Genomic DNA, 15,866 nt, shown 5'->3' with positions numbered 1-15,866 from the left:
ACAATCCTTTTGTTCAAAAATAGACTGTCAACTGTACTGCAGCCAATTTGCCCTTTTTATCATCCACCTGCAGGGTCTCCTGTTGGCCACCGTCCTAGTCGGCAGATGAATCCACACTGTGAAGTGGTCACTTGAATGTAAATCTGCAGCTACTTCCCACTGACCTGTGTCTGCAATAGCTGGGGAACAAAAACAAAGGTCAACAGCTGAAAAAGACCCTGTAGCTGTGGAAAACTGAGTCATCTGACCAGCATTCAGAAGGCAGATATTCTCAGAATGGATGAGTCACTCGATCATCCAACCCCTGGAGGAAGTGGTAGCTGAGCCCCACAGGATATTGTGGGCATTGAAGTCCCCCACAAGGAGGAACGGGCGTGGAAGCACCTCGAAGAGTTCCGCCAGTGCATCTGTAGCCAAAGCATCATTATTTATTTATTTATTTAACCCTGATCAGATTAGGGCCATCAGGCCCGCTCTTACATCGGACCAGTGTTCCACACATGCAGCATTTCACACATCAGAGTTACATCATGAACATAGTTTAAATGAGAAAATTAGCTTACTCTAGTGACAATATGAATAAAGACTAGTGACTAAGACCTAATAAAGTAAATGCGGAAGTATTTTTACAACAGGTGCTATACATACAGATTATGATAAAAGCAATAATAATAACAGTAAAACAAAAAATCAAAGAATAATGATAAACATGACTAAGACCTAATAAAGTAAATGCTGGCAGTATTTTTACATCAGGTGCTATACATACAGATTATGGTGAAAGCAATAATAATAACAGTAAAAAAAAAATCAAATAATAATGACAAACATGAGAAAGATTGGCAATAGTAATGAAGGTTTGTGCAGATGTACATCAATATCTTGGTGTGTAAAGTAGATGTTTACTAGTATAGCGAGTTTTGGGTAAGGAAGATTTAAGGAGGGGAAAAGAGGGAAGTAATGATGTGAAGTGCACTCATGTACAGAGGAAGGCATTACTGTTGCTTAAGTAGATACGTCATTAACTGTTTTTTGAAGCTGGTCATGTTTTTAAGTTCTCTAACATAACGAGGGAGGTTATTCCAGAGTCTGGTTCCCGCTACTGTAAAAGACCTGGAGAAGGTGACTGAGCGATGCAGTGGAACGAAGAGGGGGCAGGTACAAAGAACACACTGTGATATTAAAGGTTGCAAGAACTTTCACAGCAATTGCTTGCATGGTCGTGGTAAGATGGACAGGAGAAGAGTGGCATCTGTCATCACTCCACCCTGACCTGGTCACTTAAAGCTAATGGCACCGGCCACACTGGAAAGAAATGAGGGTGGGAAAATGATTTGGAAATGATGCTTGCCGTGAAATTGTTTGCACAACTTAGTCCTCGGGCAAGCTGATCCAAAATCTCAGAACACAAAAAATCCAATCTGTGACAAGGCTCTTGATCTAACTTCATATGCACTGCATCCGTAGTAGAAAAATCAAAAGCAACAAAGGCACCCAACCCAAACAAATTTTCAGTACTAGCATCGTTAACCATCAAGTATGTAACAAAATTGACAACTGACTTGTAAACTGTGTCAGACACAAACCGGCTGAGAACAGGAATCTGCTGTCTGTTGTTGTTGTTGTTGTTGTTGTTGTTGTTGTGGTCTTCAGTCCAGAGACTGGTTTGATGCATCTCTCCATGCTACTCTATACTGTGCAAGCTTCATCTTCCAGTACCTATTGCAACCTACATCCTTCTGAATCTGTCTGTTATAGCTTACTAAACGGCATTTGACACATGCCAGTGATGAAGACCCGAGCCTTGCGTATGTCGGCACCCCGTGTTGAGTAATGGCTGATTCATCACCCGCACTTAAATTAAAAGTTTGTTCTGGTCTGCAGACAACAGCAAACATGATGACGAAACTGTATGAAAATAACATCTGTTGATTTCTGCAGTGACTGCTGGCAGGGCACAGATTGACATACTGCTGCTACATGACCATTTTTTTAAGACAAGAGGTCCATCAATTGCGGCATGTTGCCTACTCATGCTGTATGAAACAAGAGGGGCACGAAGGAAATGGCCTTTGTCATTCTTGTTGTGATCACGTGTTTGTCCGTGGCAGAACAGTTAGCTTTTTTCTACTGCAGTGACTGCCTCTTCCCCCAGTGCGTTTGGCTCCATGTGCTGCGACTGCACTCTGTCAACAACACTCACACGTTGCCACTTGTGTTCTGACAATGAAAGAGATAAAATTTATTGGGAAACAGAGCGAGAACAACAACAATAATACAGTGATGGTAGTCCCAAAATGTGTCAAAAAATTTCTCAACTGGGGGCCTGGAGGCTCATGACTGTACCCAACAGGTGTACCTGGTGTAACGCTGCATGCACACAGTGGGCCTGGTGAAGATGGTCGATGACTGGGCTGCTCCTGGTGGCCACCTCAGGTCGTTGTGTGAATTTCAGTGCACACTATGCTTGCCATAATGGCCTGAGTTATATCCACTGTGTGCCATGGGTATAGCAACCGGTGTGGTTACTACACAATTACGAATAGCTAACACAAAACAGAAATTTGATATTGGGAACAGTTACACAGAGGAGTCACATGGTTCCTTTTCCTTTAAAGGCGTTCATTTATTTGAATGATGTAGAGCTAGTTGCTTACAAAATAGCCCCTTACTGAAAATGTGGCACAGGTTGCTCTGCACTTAACTGCAATACAAAATACTAGAGTGCATGTCTCTGTGAGTGCTAAAGGCTGACTTGGTTCAACATTGACATGGCTCAAGTAATTTCTTATGTAGCTGTGCAAAACATTTCAAATTTCAATGCATACTTGCTTTACTGTATTGCAAACAACAGAAGGTTCTACTTGAAATGAAAATGCAACTGTCCTGTTGTGCCTGTTGTTGTATTCAGCTGTAGGCTGACTACTTATGCTGCCATTACATCATCTTCACCCTACGGATTTGTCTACCTATTGCCTGCAGGAGTCTCTCCCCTAAAGACTAATAATAAGTGGGTATCACAGTTATGGACAGAATACTGCATACAAACAGTCTGTTGATTCACTGTTTGTTGAAGGCTCCACCTGGGGGGCACCAGTCACATTTCAGAGCAGCGCACATACCAGGAAACTGAGGACATTGCTCTTGAGGAAACAAGTACTATCTGCACATCACATGGTCACAGACATACTTCCACCTGCTGAATACTTAGGGCCAAGCGCAGTCTCCAGCAGGGTAATCAGTTGCTCATTCAGTCCAGGCCAGGAGCTGGCTACACTCGTAGCTCTTTAATCAGACACCACCAAGACCACCCAGGATGCTCCACTCTCTACCGCACTGCCTACATACTGCTCTATGTTAGTCCACATGGTGCAGCCACCACGGACATCACTTTACAAGCCAATCAAGGGAGGCTTCCCTTGGAAGTTGTTGTATGCCAGTGAACTTTGTCTTTGTTATTTTCAAGTGATCACAAATGATCTTTCAATTCTTAATGGAACTAACTTATTCATGAAACTGTGCCATGGATAAAGTGTAACTTATTTCAACGTGGGAATCATAATTCACTATGGCATGTTTCAATGAGAAGTAATGGCGATGAGTCCATTTGGTACATGTATTACTTTATGTTAATAAACTTGTTTTCTGTGTCCTCACCACATCAAAACTAAGGTCCCACATTCTGTTTCTTGAAACCTGCTTGTCCCTTGGAGTTACTCCAAAAGGACTAACATTGAAAGTCCCTGTTTCTAGATGCAATCCTACCCTACAGCAGGCTCTTTTACAGTTTCAAATACAACAATCTCTTGCTCTCGCCTGGTTAATCTGTGATCTATCTGCCTCATCAGCCAATTTCCATTCTGCCATACCTCTCTCCTTCTACAAAATCCTGCAGTTACCTGTCCCTTAGGTTTCCTTGAATGGTACCATCTGCCAAGCCAACTTCAAACTGCAACAACATACCAGACTTCACCTCATAAAGCTATCCCACCTACTCCTAAGCTACCTGAACAATGGTGTTTCCCTTGACATTCCTCTGCAGCTTCCTAAACAGCCACACCATCAACCACCACTCCTCTTCTGCAAACTGAGCTTGGCCAACCTCCTTAACATCCCACAGCCTTCACCACTACCTCACAGAATCAAGAACCAGTCACAACAGTACAGTGTTCTTAATCTCTGATGTGAAGCACTCTCTCCTCCTGAATTACCTGTATTATCCAAGAGTCTCACTTTCAGCCCTAAACCTGCCTTTGATCATGTTGCTTTGGTGAAAGACCTACTTTCCTTCACACATAATACCAATTGGAAATATCGCTTTGCAACCCAATCCCAAAACAGCAGCAAACCTGACACTGAACCTTGACTTGAACAGTTCAGACCACGATACCAACTTGATCCACCACCACTACCTCAAAATCATCCCTTAAAAGCCTTCCAAGAATTCCTCACATCCAGCATTGCATCACAAACCTTCCTCAGGTCCCTACAGCATGACTTTAACCTGTCCTCTGCAGAACTCCAGTCTCTACATTCCCTAATACTCCATCATTATCTGCCCAGCAAACAAAGGATCTACCACTGCAGTACGTGACTGAAAGGAGTATGTTAGTAAAAGTTTACGCCAGCTGTCTGACACCTGTACATACAACGTATGCCATCAAGATCCCATCCCTGTGATTCAAACTGACCTGCAGACCCTCCTTGAAACCTCAGGCCCCTCACAAGGACTAACACTTAAATCCATTGAACTTCTCACCCCACCCAAACCACGTACCCCCATCTTTCTTAAGCCCCACAAACCCAATCATCCTGGCCGTCCTATAGTTGCTGGCTTCAAAGCACCCACCAAACGTATATCTGCCTTAGTTGATCAACATCTGCAGCCCATAGTACAAAGACTCCCCTCCTACGTCAAAGATATCAACCATTTCCTAGATAATCTGAAATCCGAGCCCATCCCACTCCAACCACACACCTTGCTTGTCACCATTGACACCATCTCCCTCTACACCAACATCCCCCACGTACATGATTTGTCTGCTGCTGAAAATTTCCTCAGTCAGTGCCCACCTGATTCCAAACCTACGACATCCTTCCTACTCACCTTAGTCAACTTTATAGTTGCCAACAACTACTTCACCTTTGAGGGGCAGACAATAAACAGATCAGGGGTACGGCCATCCACATTAAACCTACCAACAAACAACAGTAATTACATTTTGACAGTTGCAATCCTCTCCATGTCAAACATTCCCTCCCATACAGTCATGGCAAATGTATTTGTTCAGATGCTGACTCTTTACAGTAATACATCATCATTCTCACCTCAGTCTTCACTGCATGTAATTACCCCACCAGCCTGGTTAGAAAGCAGATTTCCAGGGCCATCACATCCAATACTGGTACTGCTGATCCCTGGAGCACACCATTGGTGACTCAGTATTATCCTTACTGGAATGTCTTAATCAGCTACTTCAACGGGGCCGTGACTTCCTAAAATCGTGCCATGAAATGAGATCCATTCTGTCTGAAATTTTGCCCACCACACCGAGAACAGCTTTCTGTCGCCCTCCCAATCTCCGCAATATTCTTGTCAGACTCTATGCCCCTTCTGCACCCATCTACCTACACTAGGGCTCCTGACCCTGTGACCGTTGCCGCTGCAAGACCTACCTACACACTCTCCTACCACCACCTACCAGCCAGACTGGCAAAATATATACTATCAAAGGGAGTGCCAACAGCAAAACGGCCCGTTGTATACCAGCTATAATACAAACACTATTAGGCCTTCTACAATGGCATGATTACCACCAAATTATCAATAAGAAGAATGGGCAAAGGTACAGGGTGTATACTGGCAGCTCACAATATCCTGTTGCAGAGCATGCTCTACAACATGAATTTGTGACATCGGTGCCTGTTTCACCACATGTGCCATGTGGTTTCTTCTCTTGGACACCAGTTTTTCAGAACTGCAGGTGGGAACATGTCCTTGGTACTCACCACTCACCTGGCCTTAATTTACATTAATTTCTTCTGTCTCAGCATTTCTTCACTGTAACTACTCTTTGCTTCACTACATTTTAGTTTTCGACATCTTTCACTGTCTTTCCCATCTATTTCTCACCACCCTCTCCCACCTCTGTTAGGTACAGTGCATTTACCTTTTCACTATTATTAACTCATGCATGATGTTTAAGCATAATCTCTGTCTGCACATTACCTTTACGCTCTCAGGTTTTCAAATCTTGTCCGATGCAGTCCCCAACAGTCAGTCTTTCCTTCTCATCCTGTACAGTAAGTCTCCCCCGACCCACAGTTCTGGATGACTTTCCTGAAATCTATCCCTTTCCTAGACCTCTCTAGTCCTTTTCCTTCAAACCTCATCCTTCCTCTTGAACCCTTCTGCCTGAAGAAGGAGCCACTGGTTCCAAAAGCTTGCCAATTAGCATCATCTTTTATATGTGTTCTGTCACCTCTTGGTGAGTAGATTTATTATTTATACAATTAAATAATTTAGTAACTTTTTCATAATTCTGTGACAGTTCAAGTTCCAGGACTAGCAGTGCACTTTCACATAAGGTTTGAGTGGCCTTTTAAATTATTGCGTTGGTGCTACCAGCACAACTATCCTTCAATTACAGGAGCAGGAAATTCAGGAACTGCTGCAGGATGTATCTCAGCTAAACACAAGTTTTGGTTGTGAAAGCTCTGTCTCAGCAAGCAGCTCATGCAACTGACCTCACTTCTCCTGAGTTTGATGGCCAGAATGAAGACTGGACCACATACTATCAACAACTGGAGATGCACTTTCTCGCATACAGCATACAAGGTACAGAGTGCAGTGCTCACTTTATTGCAAATGTGGCTACAGCTCTCTTTCATTTGTGTTGTCAGTTTTTCAGAGTCTCTCATCTGCAGGACATAAACAATAACTTATTAGTGGAATGATTGGGTGAGCATTTTTGTAGTGAGTGTTGTTTTCAGCCACGAGAATGTGTACTGATTTTATGGTTTTATGGTCAGGACGGGAGGTCTTCCCCACAGTGTTTGAACACAGTGTGTTCATGAATAGTGTATGGACTCGGCATCTACAAATTTTCTGTGTGGCAAGCTGGTCCACCTTAGACTCATTGTCTGTTATGTTGTCGTGCCTTGCAGCACTTGGTCTCTTGTTGACAGAGTTCTATGACAGAAGTCCCTTTGCTCCTGGTCCAACCCTTGTTGTGTCATCTTCTGACGCCAGTCCTCACAGAATCCCTCCTGTCATCACAATCCCTGTCACAGCCAGCCCTCCTGTTGTTGCACATGCTGTCAACTATGATATCTCACCTTCTCATCACTTCTGTCTTCGTCGGCCCTCTTGTGGCCTACCCTGTTGTGGCTAGCCCAACTGTCAATGCTGGTCCTGTTGCAGCTAGCCCAGTAGTAATCGGTTCTGCCGTCGCTGGTCCCTGCCTGTGGTCAGCTCTCTGCATCTCCGCCCCCAACAGTCAGCTGCCGTTCTCCTAGCAAAGACTGTGTGCTTCTTTTCCTGTTATTTTCTTATGCTGTTTCGGATTTAGTTCTAGGGCAACATTGTGTCACCAGGCCTGTCGACATAAGCTGCTACACCACTCACACTTTGTTGCTGTCTACATGCCTGCTAATTCTCCTCCATTCTTTCTTCTCAGTGCTGCTTGGGTTGGCTACACCCTGGACACCACCTGCTTCACAACATCAGACCCTGGGTTTGTGGCCTTGTGTAGCAGCCACCTCAAGCTCCCCACTCCTTGGGGCCTCCCATGTTGCTGGGCGAAGTTCCGTTCCAGTGGACGACCAGCATCTCCACTCTCCATTGTCAGATTCACTGCCTCCCATCATGGAGGACAGGAGGCAGGATGCGCAGCCTTCTTAGAGGTGGTTTTACAATCTCCTTTGTAAATGTGAAGGGTTGTTGTGTATATCCACCATAGGCTGACTACGTATGCTGCCAATACGATGCCTTTATCCTGTGGGTCTGCCTGCCCATCGCTGCCTCTCCTCTGGAAACTAATATGACATGGGCATCACACATTATGGACACAATATTGCAAATGAACAGTTTGTTGATACACCATTTATTACAGATTCCACCCGGGAGCGTCAGCCATGCTTCCAAGCAGTGCATTCTCTAGGAAACTGGCGGCGCTGTTATCGAGGAAAAAAGTACTCTCCACATGTCACATTGTGACGGACCTACTTCCACCTGTTTGATATTTAAGGCCAAGTACAGATCCCAGCAGGGCAGTCAGTTTCTCAATCAGTCCTAGGCCAGGAACTGGTTATACTCATAGCTCATCAATCAGAACTCGCTGAGACCAGCCAGGAAACTCCACTCTCCACTGCTCCATGTTACTCCAGACAGTGCAGACCCCACAGATGGTGTTCTACAGGCCAGTCAGGATGAGTCTTCCCTCTGAAGTTGTACCACACCCATGAATTTTGTTTCCATTACGTGATCATAAATGATCTGTCAGTTGTTATTGTAACTACCTTATTTGTGGACTTGTGCTGTGAATAAAGCATTACTTATTTGAAACTGGGAATCACCGTTTACTATGGTGTGCATCACCAAGATGTAGGATAACATACCTGTAGTTGTTAAAATACTAGAAAATAAAAACTAGAAACAATTATCTATTTATAAATTTCAAAGGATGAGCTCTGAATAATAGAATAGTGTACAATAAAAACAGAAGTTCACATCCGAGTAGAAACAGTAGATACCATAAAAATATCTCATCCTCAAAACATTCTCATGACACATGAAAATACCAGAAAAACCAATTTTAATGCGACTATACTCCAAAATGCAGGCAATGGTATTCCCTGAAGCTTTCTCTCTTTGCTTTGATGGCATGCACTCAACATCCTCTTTCCTTCGTAACTGCCAATTCATAGTGTTAATATTAGAATAAATTTGTTCTCGTCTGAGTTACTCATTTCTGCACAAAATCTATTACTTTTAATAAAAATATAAAATGAATTCCACTACTCAAACAGACAAAGATATTGCATCCAGTGTGTCACTGACAAATCAATCACCACAGCAATCGTGCTACACGTATGAATTGCTAATGCAGTTGCAGCCACTTTCACAGTGTACCAATTGGCTCAGCAATGGTAATACCTGCTGTGGAAAATGTTCAAGAATATAGCATGGTCCATAAAACTGAACATTTTTGTTAAATGATCTTTTGTCTTTAGATTTACACGTAGTCCTGCAAAAGAATAATTTGAATTTTCTGTTCACAGTCTTATCCTGAATCCAAACTGCAAGTATGATAAAAATTACATGTACAAAGATGTTGAACTACTATTTTCCACTTGGTTTTCTCAAAAACAATGGCTGTAACTGTTTACACTGTAGCTTTCTTCTTTTTATACAGTAGTTTCAGTAATGAGCATTTCATTTATCTGAAAATTGAGTGCACATGAAAGGCATATTGACATATGACAATTTCTCACCAATGATGAGGAACACTGATTAACTTGATATTCCATAATCATATTCATATGAGTCTTTACTACTCAGTTATTAAATAAATGATCCAGTCTCTATCTTTCATTTCCTAATATGGCAAATAAGAAAATAATTGACAGAGCACCATCATGAATAGCTCTGGGGTACTTGCTTATGCCAATAAGATTTTTAATCAACTTGACAAATATTGACAGAAAGGGTGTATCAAATCTTTTGCACTTATCTTATGAGTGGTTTATTTTCCAACACTGCAGATGTATTATTTTGAGAAACTTCCTTCTGTTCTTATTATTTTTCCACAGCAAGACAAATGTAAGGATGTAGAGGCTTATCTCACTAGGAGTAAGATAGATACTGCCTACAGGAAAATTAAAGAGACCTTTGGAGAAAAAAGAGCCACTTGTATGAATATCAGGGGCTCAGATGGAGACCCAGTTCTAAGCAAAGAAGGGAAAGCAGAAAGGTGGAAGGAGTATATAGAGGGTCTATACAAGGGTGATGTACTTGAGGACAATATTTTGGAAATGGAAGAGGATGTAGATGAAGATGAAATGAGAGATATGATACTGCATGAAGAGTTTGATAGAGCACTGAAAGACCTAAGTCAAAACAAGGCCCCGGGAGTAGACAACATTCCATTAGAACTACTGACAGCCTTGGGAGAGCCAGTCCTGACAAAACTCTACCATCTGGCGAGCAAAATGTATGAGACAGGCGAAATACCCTCAGACTTCAAGAAGAATATAATAATTCCAATCCCAAAGAAAGCAGGCGTTGACAGATGTGAAAATTACCGAACTATCAGTTTAATAAGTCACAGCTGCTCGGGGAAGATCAGTTTGGATTCCGTAGAAATATGGGAACACATGAGGCAATACTGACCCTACGACTTATTTTAGAAGCTAGATTAAGGAAAGGCAAACCTACGTTTCTAGCATTTGTAGACCTAGAGAAAGCTTTTGTAATGTTGCCTGGAATACTCTCTTTCAAATTCTGAAGATGGCAGGTGTAAAATACAGGGAGCAAAAGGCTATTTACAATATGTACAGAAACCAGATGGCAGTTATGAGCGTCGAGGGGCATGAAAGGGAAGCAGCGGTTGGGAAGGGAGTGAGACAGGGTTGTAGCCTCTCCCCCGATGTTATTCAATCTGTATATTGAGCAAGCAGTAAAGGAAACAAAACAAAAATTCGGAGTAGGTATTAAAGTCCATGGAGAAGAAATAAAAACGTTGAGGTTTGCCGATGACATTGTAATTCTGTCAGAGACAGCAAAGGACTTGGAAGAGCAGTTGAACGGAATGGACAGTGTCTTGAAAGGAGGATATAAGATGAACATCAACAAAAGCAAAACGAGGATAATGGAATGTAGTCGAATTAAGTCGGGTGATGCTGAGGGAATTAGATTGGGAAATGAGACACTTAAAGTAGTAAAGGAGTTTTGCTATTTGGGGAGCAAAATAACTGATGATGGTTGAAGTAGAGAGGATATAAAATGTAGACTGGCAATGGCAAGGAAAGCGTTTCTGAAGAAGAGAAATTTGTTAACATCAAGTATAGATTTAAGTGTCAGGAAGTCGTTTCTGAATGTATTCATATGGAGTGTAGCCATGTATGGAAGTGAAACATGGACGATAACTAGTTTGGACAAGAAGAGAATAGAAGCTTTCGAAATGTGGTGCTACAGAAGAATGCTGAAGATTAGGTGGGTAGATCATATAACTAATGAGGAGGTGTTGAATAGAATTGGAGAGAAGAGGAATTTGTGGCACAACTTGACTAGAAGAAGGGATCGGTTGGTAGGACAAGTTCTGAGGCATCAAGGGATGACCAACTTAGTATTGGAGGGCAGAGTGTAGGGTAAAAATTGTAGAGGGAGACCAAGAGATGAATACACTAAGCAGATTCAGAAGGATGTAGGCTGCAGTACGTACTGGGAGATGAAGAAGCTTGCACAGGATAGAGTAGCATGGAGAGCTGCATCAAACCAGTCTCATGACCACATCAACAAGAACAACAACAACCACAGAGTTAGTTAGAAGTGCATACTCAATCAGCAGTTCGTTCACTTTGCCTTTATTTCTCTCTCTATTTTGATCAAACAGGTTTGTCAAGGCTTTTCTCTGCCATAAACACAACCTCCTTTAGTGGCACTTACTTACTAATTTACTTCTTATTACAGCTGAATTAAACATCACATAAATTACCATGGAAATTTGGCGTTGAATGATCCCACACTCACCTACTATACCAGCATTTATAGATTTACCAAAGCACTCCTTCCCATACTGTTTAATAGATTCTGATACATGGATAAGCCTATTGTTAGCTTTAGAACTAACCAGCTAAACTGCTTTCTCTTCTTAATGGCCTTCCTTGCAATTTTCTTATAACCCTGATAGATTATACAGTAACAAAGTACTCTTGGTAGAATACAACACATTAATAAAGACAACACCACATTGTATAAAAGCACAAAGCAATGTGCTGGAGAAGAAAACTAGATAGTTATTGATTTTTTATTTGTGGCAGCACACACCTTCGCACAAGAGCTTCTGCGAAGTTTGGAAGGTAGGAGACGAGGTACTGGCAGAAGTGAAGCTGTGAGGGTGGGTCCTGAGTTTTGCTCGGGTAGCTCAGTTGGTAGAGCACTTGCCCACGAAACGCAAAAGTCCCGAGATGGAGTCTCGGTCCGGCACACAGTTTTAATCTGCCAGGAAGTTTCAGACCTTCGGAGCCCAACTTGCTATTAATTCTGTCGCATCATGAGAATAAAGCATCAATTAATGCCAGAGTACAGACTACTCATGCCTGGGGTCAACACTATGACTTGCTGCCCATCTACATGCTGTTGATGCTTCTGTAAGTGCTTCAGTACGGGCCGCCACTTGCAGCAAATCACTAGAACTTCAATGGCTAGTTAGCAATTCCCGTTCTCTCTGTGTTAGTTGGCAGAAATTGCACTGTAAATGTATTTTTGTTGCAAATGTTAAGTGCAATAATGAAAATCACTTAGGTTATATTCTTATAAAAAATTACATCACAGTAAATAAAAATGGTATTACTATGTTAAAGATACAGTACACAGACACCATGCAGCTTTTCAAAAATGTTGTGAATGTTACGTAGCACTATACAGTATTGGCACAGTGGCTACATGCCTTGCTCTTGAAAGTCTCTAATGCAATTTGATCGAGAGAATCAGTAGAGAAATAGCAGTACACATTTGTTTGCAAAGTCTTCCTTGCATGAACTGTTTCATTTTGTGTTGGCCTCCTTATGACACATAACACCCAGAAATTATTGAACTGGATAAATAAAAGATCCACTCACGAAGTGGCAGCAGAACACACACATAATGTCTTTCCTTGTCACCCCATATGGTAAGTCTCCTCTGACCAGCGGTTCTGGGTGACCTTCCTGAAATCTACCCCTTTTCCTAGACCTCTCCAGTCCTTTTCCTTCACACTTCTTCCTTCCCTTTCAAACCTTCTGCATGAAGGAGCCGCCACTGCCTCTGAAAACTTGCCAGTTACAACAGTCTTTTGTATGCAGTCTGCCACCACTTGGTGAGTACATTCTTTACCTATCCAATTAAATAATTTTGTCAATAGTTTGTATGGACATTAAGACAGTTATTATGGACAAGATAACTAAAGTATTTTCTTTACTTTTTTGAACAGGATAAATGTAACAAATGCAACAACTTTTGGTGAATAGGAGGGGGGGAGGGGAAGGTAGACAGGAGAGTGGTAGGGAGAGTCGAGGCAGAGTAATTGGTGTACATACATTTAACAAATGAAAATCATGTCAGGGATGCTTAACAATTTCCAGGAGAAAACTCAATAGTTTACACATTACAATATTGACCTCGCTACATGTTTTTGAACTATGGTACCAAAAATGAACTGAATTTTTGATACAATATCCACAGTCCAACTAACCAGCAAATGCAAATACTACATAAAAATAAGAACTGGAACAAACCTCATCATATCAGAGAGCATCTGTCCATCAAAACCACCATACAGATAGAGTGCACCCTCAAATGTGACAGCAGAATGCCCAAATCTTGCAAGATCTGCACGCAGTAGGTGAGGTGCATCCGAGATATCCCAATGGTTACACAGAACATCATAAACAAGCAGGTCAGCAGAATAACAACGAGCACCATGACTATGAGCTGTATCGTTGTGAGTATTTCCACCAAACACCAACATAAGGCCAGAAGAAACGAAAGTTGCAGTATGCAGGAACCGAGCTGATGGAGCATCTGCCAGTCGTAACCTGTGCAACAACAGAAAATGTTCTTACATACTGAACCACATGCCTGGGTGATTAATTTCACACAGATAAATTATTAAATATAGTAGAGGATAAATGTTTACATTAAAATTAATAATTATACTGCTTTCTATTTAACACTCTATTATCGGTCATACAACATTCTCTACAGGTAGTGATGAAAAACTGATTTAAATGCAAACTTTCCGGCTGGAAAGGTTAAAATTACTAAAGCTCTCCATGCCAGTATGCTATGGTATTCTGGGATCTCTTACATAGCCCCATGTTTTGTCCCTGAAGGAGAGGGGATGTGCTGTGGCTTCGGTGTTGTTAAGCTTGCCAGTAACTTCATCTGGAAGGAAGGAGGTGTCAAGCTGAACAGCATTTGGCTCCAGTTCTTAAAGAAAGTTATGTCATCCACAATGGGATGAGTAGTACAGTGACAACAACAACCACTACTGGGAAAACCACCCCCACATTGAAAACTCACATGTTGTCACACATGCATACCACAGTACTTACAAAGTAGTTTAATATCCATCAAATGTGAGCCGCCATGGGCTATGGAACAACATGAAAACCACAAACACCCTGAAGATAACGTCAGAAGGCGGAGACAAAGAGTTGGGTAACCTAACAGATCGCAGAAGACCACAGCATAACAGCCTGTAGAATATTAGTAATTTTAACATTTGCTTTTTCACAGGTATCATATAATTTTATGTACCTTATATTTCAAGGTTTCAAATTGAACTGCTGTGGATAGAGCTGGGTTGGCAACTCATTTAAACACAGCAATTGTATATTACATTAGATGTGTTCCATGGGTCATGCGGAGAGTGTTGTCTGGGATGTGAACAGAAGTGTAATACAAAGAAATGAATAACTTTTAAGAAAAACTACTGTATTACAGTATAAATTCTATTTATAAAAGAAACAAACTTAAAATTTAAGAGTTTAGTTGAAGATAATCTACAGCAGAATACAAAGAACTGCCAACAGAACGTTTTTCAGTCAGTCATATCTGCTCTTTAGTAACTGATACTACATTATACCCATCCATATTTAGTATTACTACATCAGTGGTCAATTGATGTTCAGAGCACACAATAGTCTAAAATTTTCAGACTGCAGTTCATTTAAACAAATTATATATTTTACTGCTTAACACTTCCCTTACAAACCACATAACTTGCCTAGGTAGAGTGCCTTGCATGCCTCAGTGATAGTTGTGGCCATACTATATAGTTAACTGTAAATAGGACAGAGTACTGTGTTGGTTGGCTGGTTTGGAGTGAAAGGGAACAAACTGCAAGGTCATAGTGCCTTCACCCATTAATAAGTGGTAACCAGGAGTGGTCTTCAAAGGAAGGAAGTGGCAAATCCAGGAAAATCTCAAGTGTAACTAACATAGACACACGCGACATAAAAGCCCAGAAAAGAGAGAGTAAAGACAAATTATTCAAATATCAGCCAATAAATGGCACTAAAACAAAGAAAAGGAAAACAATGAAGGGAATAAAGGTGGAAAGGATGGAGGCCAGGCTCGGCCACTGAACAAAGGCCAACAAGGGACCTCGGGCGGGGGGAGGGGGGGGGGGAGGCGGCAGAGAGGGGTGCCCCACCAACCCCTCAGGTGGTCAATGAGGCCAAACAGCCCCATACCTTACAGGCAGAAACCAGAACAGCTGCTTTGGCATTGTTTGCTAGGAGCATGTCAGGAAGATTTAGGAGCCACCTCAAAGCAACTGAATTAGGGCAGTCTGTGAGTAAGTGGGCCACAGTAAGACAGGCTCCACATCGGCAGCGAGGGGGATCCTCATGTAGGAGAATGTGGCCATGGTTCAGCCAATTGTGGCCAATACAGAGTTGAAGAGGATTCCCGGCGTAAAGCACACATGGAAGACTGCCACGCAGTCATGGTCTCCTTAATTGTCCTCAGTTTCTTTGGGGAGATCTGGACAGACCATTAGACTTCCAGCAATCTATGGCATATAAATGACCAAAAGTCTGGTTCTGGGACCACCATTTCCAGAATTGACATCCTTGTAGCCAACTTGGCCAACTGGTCA

General features: G+C 42.0%; 1 protein-coding gene across 1 annotated transcript in view; it reads right to left on the bottom strand.

The window, feature by feature from the left end:
* Positions 1–15,866, bottom strand: part of LOC126473640 (attractin) — a 293,725-nt gene that overhangs the window by 184,402 nt on the left and 93,457 nt on the right. Inside the window, exon 10 of the mRNA XM_050100828.1 lies at positions 13,498–13,797. Within this exon, the coding sequence (XP_049956785.1) occupies positions 13,498–13,797 (300 nt within the window). The remainder of the gene's footprint in view (positions 1–13,497; positions 13,798–15,866) is intronic.

This window comes from Schistocerca serialis, chromosome 4 (genome assembly GCF_023864345.2).
Source record: "Schistocerca serialis cubense isolate TAMUIC-IGC-003099 chromosome 4, iqSchSeri2.2, whole genome shotgun sequence".
NCBI classification, from domain to species: Eukaryota; Metazoa; Arthropoda; class Insecta; order Orthoptera; family Acrididae; genus Schistocerca; species Schistocerca serialis.
The sequence above is the reverse complement of the archived record's forward strand: the minus strand, read 5'-3'. Positions and strand labels throughout refer to the sequence as shown.